This window comes from Telopea speciosissima, chromosome 11 (genome assembly GCF_018873765.1).
Source record: "Telopea speciosissima isolate NSW1024214 ecotype Mountain lineage chromosome 11, Tspe_v1, whole genome shotgun sequence".
Taxonomy (NCBI): Eukaryota; Viridiplantae; Streptophyta; class Magnoliopsida; order Proteales; family Proteaceae; genus Telopea; species Telopea speciosissima.
Window position 1 is genome coordinate 4,698,325 of NC_057926.1, and position 8,559 is coordinate 4,706,883.

At 38.7% G+C, this 8,559-nt stretch overlaps 1 protein-coding gene across 2 annotated transcripts; it reads left to right on the top strand.

Annotated features, from left to right (window-relative positions):
* Positions 1-915: 915 nt before the first annotated feature.
* LOC122646746 (sister chromatid cohesion protein DCC1) lies at positions 916-7,833 on the top strand. 2 transcript variants are annotated; one of them, XM_043840348.1, is made up of 4 exons: positions 916-1,091; positions 1,201-2,121; positions 2,238-2,357; positions 7,776-7,833. In XM_043840348.1, exons 1-3 carry the CDS (start codon positions 931-933, stop codon positions 2,338-2,340), a joined length of 1,185 nt encoding a protein of 394 aa, XP_043696283.1. In that variant the 5' UTR covers positions 916-930; the 3' UTR covers positions 2,341-2,357; positions 7,776-7,833. The 2 variants fall into 2 exon arrangements, with proteins under 2 accessions (XP_043696283.1, XP_043696282.1); XM_043840347.1 differs by lacking the exon at positions 7,776-7,833 and having other exon boundaries at positions 2,238-2,706.
* The last annotated feature ends 726 nt before the right edge of the window (positions 7,834-8,559 follow it).

Genomic DNA, 8,559 nt, shown 5'->3' on the forward strand with positions numbered 1-8,559 from the left:
TCCCCTAAGTACCACCTATTTGAGGGTCCAATTCTTGATGTGTGGAACTATTTGACCCACTTACATTCAATAGTTTCATGAAGCCTCTATTTCAAAATCCATATGTATTACATATTCTTATTAGCAAAGCTTTGTTTACCAAAAAAAAAAGTACCACCTATTTTGAGGACTTCTGATTTTTCCCATTTAGTAAACTGGGAGCTTTAAAACAAATAATGCAATAAGATAGTTAATTCAACAATGATGTAATTATAATGGTTGCTCCTCTATTAATAAAAAGTTTTGGAATTGTGTTTGATTTAGGGATCTTTATCCCCTCAATTTCATCTAATGGGGGGGAGGGGGGCGCCAAATGACCACCCTACCCCCTTTCCGAACACACTACTCAGGTGAGGTCCACCTCCCTCTATTTAAGGAAATTGAGGAAATTGACAGGCAGGCAAATTGAGGTGATAATTTTCCTATTCATCTATGTATTGCCATGTAGCAAATTGTGAAACTTTGTACTTCACTACGTATAGTGATACATAGAAAGACCCATGAAAAGAAATATTTGCACCCTAATGTGTAAGCTCACGACTCATGGTTTTAGCGCATGGTATCACATCGGTATTGATCACCTTCAAAACCGATATGATATTGATACAAGTCGGCATAGATCAGTCCATATCGGATAAGTTTATCCCTAGTTTTCCTAAAAAAAATTGGAGTTTTTTTACTTGTTTTACGGTTTTACCCCTATCTGACTATCTGTACCGTTTAACTTATACAGTATCAGCACGATATTGGTATTGGTGGTTAGCGATACCGATACAGATTGATCCGAACCGATACTTCAAATGGTGTCACGAGTCACGACCCAAATACCCAGTTTAAGAGGGGAAGCGAAAGAGCGCGAACAACAAAAGAGGCGCGAAACGAGAGAGAGAGATGGACGAACAACCCAGTTGCAGAGGAGGGGCAGAATTGGTGTTAAACCTTGAATCCAACTCTTCAATTTCCATCAACTATGACCCCAAATTTGGGCCTCACGACGATCTGTTCCTTCTTGAAGTCGATGAGAAACTCCTTCCAGATATCCTCCAACAGAGGTAACCGATTCTTTACTTTCCAAGTCTCAATATTTCTAGGGTTTTATCTTTAATTCAATGTTCAAACAGGTTTAGGGTCTAAATTCAATTAAATGGTTCTTCCTTGTAGGGTAACCTTTCGAGGGCAACCTGATGAAGAAGCCGTTATCTGTACTTCTTCAAAGACTTACGCTGTCAAGTTCGTTGGAAACTCCAACACTGTATTCCTCATTCCCCCAACCAATTCTTCCATTTTGAATGGAAATTCTGATAATGAGAAGGAGACAGTTGTTGGGTCTGTTTTAAAAGTGGCACCTGGAAACATGGAGCTAGTTGAGGTTGCTCCGAAGCTTGACAAGCTCAAATCGCTTCTGAAAGAGAGCCCTTACCGACCAGAGGGTAATTTAGAAATGGATGAATTGGAGGTGGAAGAGCTGGATGAAGGAAATTTGGGTTTGTTTCCATGGGAGGATTTGGTTGAAAGGATTCAGGCTAGTGATGAGGAACTAAGAGCCGGGTTGCAAGCTCTTTCGGCTGTAAAGATTAATGGGAGTTGGGGAATTGTAGATGAGGAGTACATGAACAATCTTCTGACGGTGCTTTTGCACCTTTCAGTATCAGAAGGGTGGTCTTTGAGTGCTCTTAAGGAGGATGAAGTTGTGGGCTTGATGGAGGCTCATGGGTATCAGAGTAAGCTTGTGCTGCATTGTTTGGAAATGTATGGAAGCAAGGTGAGTAAGGATGTGAATGAAGGTCATTTTTGGATGTTGGATGAGAAGCGTGTTTGTGTGCATTTTGCCAGAGCGATTCTCAGAGGTGGGAAGAGGAAGATGGAGAGTTTCATGGAGCAGTGGGCGTTGAAAATCCCGCAAGGGATGCATGGTAGCTTTGATATGTTGGAGGGTGAGGTTTTGGTTGAGAGGCTCGGAGTTGAGACATGGGTCCATGCCTTTAGTGTTTCTTCTCTGTCCTCCATCCCTGCCGAGCGTTTTTTGATGCTCTTCAGAGAAAGGCAGAAGTGGGAATGGAAGGATCTGGAGCCCTACATCAAGTCTGCTCCCATCGCTTTTTTTTTTATATATAGTTATTTATCACAACCATCCTTCTTTGTATTTCTTTCTATTTCAGAGGGACTAATTAAATTTCCTTTTTTCTTAAAACATCTAGGGACTTACGAGTACCTGGTCTCTCTTCGGAAGGTTTGCTCCTCAAGTATACTCGAAGAACACAGCCTACCAAGGATTCAGAACCTGTCTTCACTGCAAGATAATTGATCATGTATCTCATGTGGTACCTATGCTTGCTCTGCTTATTATGAGTAGTTTAAACAATTGGTGTACTACATTGGAAAAGCTTCAAATTAGAAACATTGTTATTGAGCCATCTTTAAAATCCTTTCAATTTAACATGAGAGAGTTTTCTTTTAGTAATGAGACACTTTAAATAGCTTCCTGGCTTCTTTCTTGCCCTTGTGTATACAATTTCCCCATTCCCTATGAACAATTGCCATCATTGTCTTGTAATTAGGAACTTAGGACATAGAAGTAGCAATTTTTCTCCATCTCTTTATTTGAAAGCCCTTAAATTTTCTGATGGGATGCTTATAAATTTATTTGTTAATCACTTGAAACTGTGCCTAATTGTTTCTGGTGTTTAGGGATGGTATTTGGTTTTCATTGCCTTGGGCGGGAGAGGATCATTCCTGCTTCATTAAGGTGTTGCCATTGGCTGATCTTGCTGGTTGATTAGATCTTTAAGTTAATCAGATTTAGCAATTTACATGTGCTACTTGTGTTTGTTATACCACATCCATGTAGTGCACTAGTGATTATAAATCACTATCCTTGCTGCATTTGTGCTAGGAGGGTTATGTCACTTTTTCTTTGCCTCAGTCTGGATGAAGTAAGTGTGATGTAAGTGTCAAGTACATGTGTTACACAGTTTAAGGGGTTGTAATCCGTCAGAAGTTTATCCCTGTTGCTGTTAAGCTACCTGAAGACATAGAAGTGAACTGCCCTTCCTATTAGGAATAATCTAGATCCAATCAGAATTTTTGTGCATCTTGAATGTAAATCCTTTTTGCCTTGTTCTTAAAAGAACTATGTCAAGTACATGTGTTACACAGTTTAAGGGGTTGTAATCCTTCAGAAGTTTATCCCTGTTGCTGTTAAGCTACCTGAAGACATAGAAGTGAACAGCCCTTCCTATTAGGAATAATCTAGATCCAATCAGAATTTTTGTGCATCTTGAATGTAAATCCTTTTTGCCTTGTTCTTAAAAGAACTAGAAAAATAGGTGATTGAGTTAATTGGTTGAGTTCTGTTGTCATAATGCATACTACAGTGTGGAAATTCAATGTATAGTAAGCTACTAGTTGATTGCATTTGCTTCAGCCCATTGGAATAACTCTTAGTGTTTGCGGGGTAAACATTGTGGTCCATTTCTATTTTCATTGGTCTTGGAAAATGCTCCTGTAGCTTTGAATGTGCACTTTGTAGATGGAGATTTTGAGTAATTGGCATGCGGCAAAGAAAGATGCACAAACAAGGGCAGCCTGTGAAGCTTCCTAGCAAACAGAGGCTTCTACAGAACTCTTTATATATAATTTATATTAAAATAAAAGTGGCATCATAGCCAAAGTGGAGGCCAAACCATGAGCTGTGGAAGAAACTATCGGTTTGTGAATATTGCCTAGAAAGAGCTTCAACTGGACTCGTTATTGTATGTGTAGATAATGTGCAAAAAGTTCTCTAGTGTGATTCTGTCCAGTCTAGTTTATGGGGGCCTTTCTCTTAGCATAGTCTTGTAAGCATGATAAAAATGATCTCTAATGAACGTGGACACTCAACTCAACTCTAGTCGGCCTTATTGGTGTTAGATAGGTACCCTGTAGGTAATGAATACTAATTTCCAACCAAAAATTCTAGTAGACTAATACAACAGGATCGTAGGATGGAAATAAACCAGAATTGGGTGAACTAGACCCAAACTCTGATCGAGTGCTCTATTCTAGTAGTAGATTCAGAGAGCCAAATCTGATGACAGAATAGCGAGATCAACTAGAGTCTTGAGCTACTAGAAGTAGGGTAGCATATCTTTAGTACTAATCACTGAGAATTTTTAGAAACTAGTAAAAAAGAGTTGTATTACAGGAACTGATGTTTAAAATCTGAACTCAAATAGTGTTGTAACCAGGAACTGTAGTTTTGTATTAGTTGTCAGAAACAATGTCTTCCAAAAATAACTCATAAATTTGATACCACGGTCAGAGCCAATGCTATTTGGCAACTCATATATCACATAGCTTCCTTGAAGAATGACTTTGCAATGTGGGACTCATCAAAAGTCTTGCGACATGGCAACAAATGGGCCATCTTTGAGAAATGATCCACTACCACCATGAAATCTCTTTTAGATGCGTATTAACCACGTATCTGATCAGTGCTAACTGTATGTGCTGAAAAAGTGTCAAGTGTTAGCACTTTTCAGCTTAGTTCATCAGCAACGGTGTTCTCCTTTCCGGTCTTGTACTTCATTGTGAATGTGAACTCCTGTAGGTAAGCTCTACCCATTTAGCCTGCCTGTTACTAATCGACTATTTGAGAATTGAGGTACCTGAGTGCCTCATGATCAGTGTAAAGAATGAACTATTTGCCCATAAGATAATATCTCCAGTGGTGTAACACTAATTTAAGACTAGAACCAGAATAGGTTTAATCCCAGGCAGGATCAAATAAAAAAACTTCCAATAAACAAGAAATCAAATGAGGGAACCAAGAAAACAATGAGAACTCAAATGAGGGAACAATTTCCTTGGTTGAAATAACAAATAAAAACCCACAAATTTGTAACATGTTGAAGCAACAATGATCTTGATGCGGTAATCTTCAAGAAATCGTTGTGACAATCAGTTGAAAGAAATCCCCGCAGCATGTAGCACTCTTGAGATCGCTTTGAACAAAATTAGGGTTTGGATTCAAGAAATGATGGAAGGGGATTGGGGAAGGTTGAGGTTGGCTATCTCAGCTTGGGCATCTCACCCATCCTATTTCAGAATTTTCAACATTGCATAATCAATTTTTCTATTCATTCAAATTCAGTTAATTCAATAGCCTTTTTCACAAACAGTAGGACAACAGCATAGAGCTTTAGATCATATGTTGAATAGTGCCGTTTGGCATCGTTGAGTTTCTCACTACAGAAAGTGATAGGGTACCCACCTTCATCAATACACCTCCCAGACCGATATGTAAAGCAATTATAGCAATCTCAAATACACGGTCAAAGTCTGGTAGGCGTAGTACTGATGCCTTCATCATCTTCTTCTTGATTAGAAGAAAGGCCTTTGTTGCTGCTTCTGTCCATTCAAACTTGCCCTTGTTTTGCTTCATACATTTGGTAATGGGTGCCATGACTACATTGAAATTCCAAATGAGCCTTCTGTAAATGAGGCTAAACCATGAAAACTGCGGACCTCTGTGATTGTCTTTGGTGCTAGTCAAACAATGTGCTCTTGATCTTCTCTAGATCAGCTTCAACACCCTTTGAAGAGACATAAATACATAACCTTGGGAAGCATGAAAGAACACTTCTTGAGATTGATATATAATTGCTTTGTGCGGAGCACTCTCAAGACTTATCTTAAGTGATCGATATGGTCATCCGGATGTTTGCTGTAAATCGAGATATCGTCGAAGTATACAACCAAAAATCGACCAATAAAAGGACGAAGTACATGTGTCATAGTCCTCATGAAGGTGCTAAGTGCATTCGTCAAACCTAATGAGACTTTCCACTCAAACAGTCCATCCTTCTTGAAGGCGGTCTTCCATTCATCCCTTGGCTGAATACGAATCTAATGGTAGCCGCTTCTAAGGTCCAATTTGGAGAAGACCTTAGCTCCGGACAGTATTTCTAACATGTCATCAAGTTGTGGTATAGGGAACCTGTACTTGACGGTTATCTTGTTGATAGCCCTGCTGTCCGCACACATACACCATGAACATCCTTCTTCGGAGTAGCAATGCTGGTATGGCACACGGGCTTAAGCTCTCCTCTATAAACCCTTTGCTAGTAACTCATCTACTTGTCGTTTTAGCTCTGTATGTTCTGTAGGGCTGAGATGGTATGCTGGGAGATTTGGTAAACTGAACCTAGTACCAAATCAATGGCATGCTGAATGTCTCACATAGGGGGCAGCTCATCAGGTACCAAGTCAGATAAATCAGAAATCAACTCTTTGATAGGCTTGGAGAGTTTTACCTTTGGTTGAGGAGTGACTTCCCCAGTGACAAAAGTTAAAATAACTCTTGAATCATGACGGAGTGAATCAATTCACTCTGTGGAATGACCAACATTTTCTTCTCAGCCTCAGTGCTCTTCTGGTTGATTCTTAATGACCTGCACTTGTGGATCTCAGCTAGTACATTAACAGGATGGAAGACAGTATGCTGTCCCTTGAACTTGAATATACATTGGTTCTTCTTACCCGTAACCATAACATCATTATCATACATCCATGGTCTGCTGAGTAAGATATCAGTGAGCTTTATAGGGATCACATAACACCATACATTCTCCTCACATCGATGAAGTTTTAGAAATACAGAACAACGTTGATTTACCTCCAAGTGTTGCCATTCAGAAGTGAAACCTTATACGGTTGTAGATGCTTCTCAGTTTTCAGATTTACCTTCTTCATATAAGCCCCTGAAATAACATTAACACAGCTGCAGCTGATGTGGATTCCACTAACTAGTAGCTAATAGAAAGAAAAAAAATAATAAAACATTGCCACTTAAATTGAATAGACATTGGACCAGCATGGACCATGGTTCAATTGAATTAAACAAAAACAAGACGTGAAAATAAACCAAGTAAAAACAGCAAAGAACTAGGCCACATGTTGGTCTTGCTTGGCTTTCTTCCTACGGATGTAGGCCTTCAGATCTGCATCATTAACACTCCTAAACTGTTGTAAAATGTTATTTGATTAGTTTGGGATTCTTTTAAGAATGGCTATCGATTGGAGAGAGTTACAGAGTCAATCTTTGATTTCCTTTACTTTTTCAGCTTTAAAAATACATATAATGGCTAGACAGTCCCTCAAGGTTTTGATTAATGGATTGAATTAGTTAATTTTGGTTAGTGTGATTGTTAACTCCTATATTCTCTCTCCCCCACTATATCCTTTCTCTTCTCTCTCCTCTCCCCATGATTGGGTTTTTTGGTTCTCTTCTTCCTCCGTCTCCTGCTCCTCCATTGATCTGAACCCACCAGCAGCAGCAGACCATTGATTTGATCTGCATCAGCTGGGAGGAAATTTCTATTGAAAGTCCAATTTATGATTGACTAAAAAAATTAACTGTATAAAGGCTGAAGTTGCTTTTTTCTTTAATACCTCTGTATTTAGAGTGGAATTATAAATTTGATATCATGTGCAGAAGATATAGTGATCTTTAGTCTCACCACAAAAATTATAAAGTTAAGAACGCACCTAATGACTGGAATGATTGTTCAGACTCTGAGAACTTTTGTTTTTATCTTCCCTCTGTAGAGAGAAAATATTTAGTTACCTACTCTATCGTTCCTTGTATTTATGTGTTCAGTAGGTTCCTTGGCAATGCAGTTTGTGAATTTTTAAGTGCTTCAGGGTGGATGTCATGGAAACAGTTTCTTATACCCTGCATCTGGAAATATTGAAAGTTTGAATGTGTTTATTCAGTTCTAGCCAATAGCTTTCAAACTTAGCTTATGTGGGCAATATGGTAGTGGGTAAATTTTTGAGGAGTTTGTTAATTGGAAATGAGGAGGAAGAGTAATTAAATAACTACATGTATTCCAAAAAAAATCTTTTTGTGTTGACCTAGCTATGGCGGCCTTTGTGGAAGCCTTAGATCACAAGAAGGTGAGTTGAGCTTGTTAATTTAAAGTGAGCAGATAAGATGGAGTTTTCTGTTTTGTCTAATTGTGTATGCTTCCTTTTATTTTAGGAGGGGGCTTTGGTTACTCCATGTAACTGTGAAATCATCTAGAGGGGGGATGAATAGGTGAAGGTTTGAAGATTAAAAATAAATGCGAAAATTAACACAAAAATACCAAACGTAAAGACAAGCAATAAAGATAAATATAAGAAGAGAGACACAAAGATTTATAGTGGTTCGGCCAATTCGTGCCTATGTCCACTCCTCTCAACTTAGAGAGAATTCCACTAAAACAAATCTTGAGTGAAAGCAAGAGAATTCGTACAAATCTTGATTAAGAGCAAGAGAATTCAACTAGTCTTGATTCCGAGTAAGAGGACTCAACTACTCTTGATTCCGAGCAAGAGGACTCAAACAACTTATGCAAAGTGAAAATAAACACTAAGGGGTTTAGTATTACCTCAAACCTTAGTGAAAACTGTGCTACCTTTCAAACAGTGAAGCTTGAATGCAAATATGTATGAAGGGAGCTTAAGTGAGATTGAATGCCTTGGATTGGTGCTTGA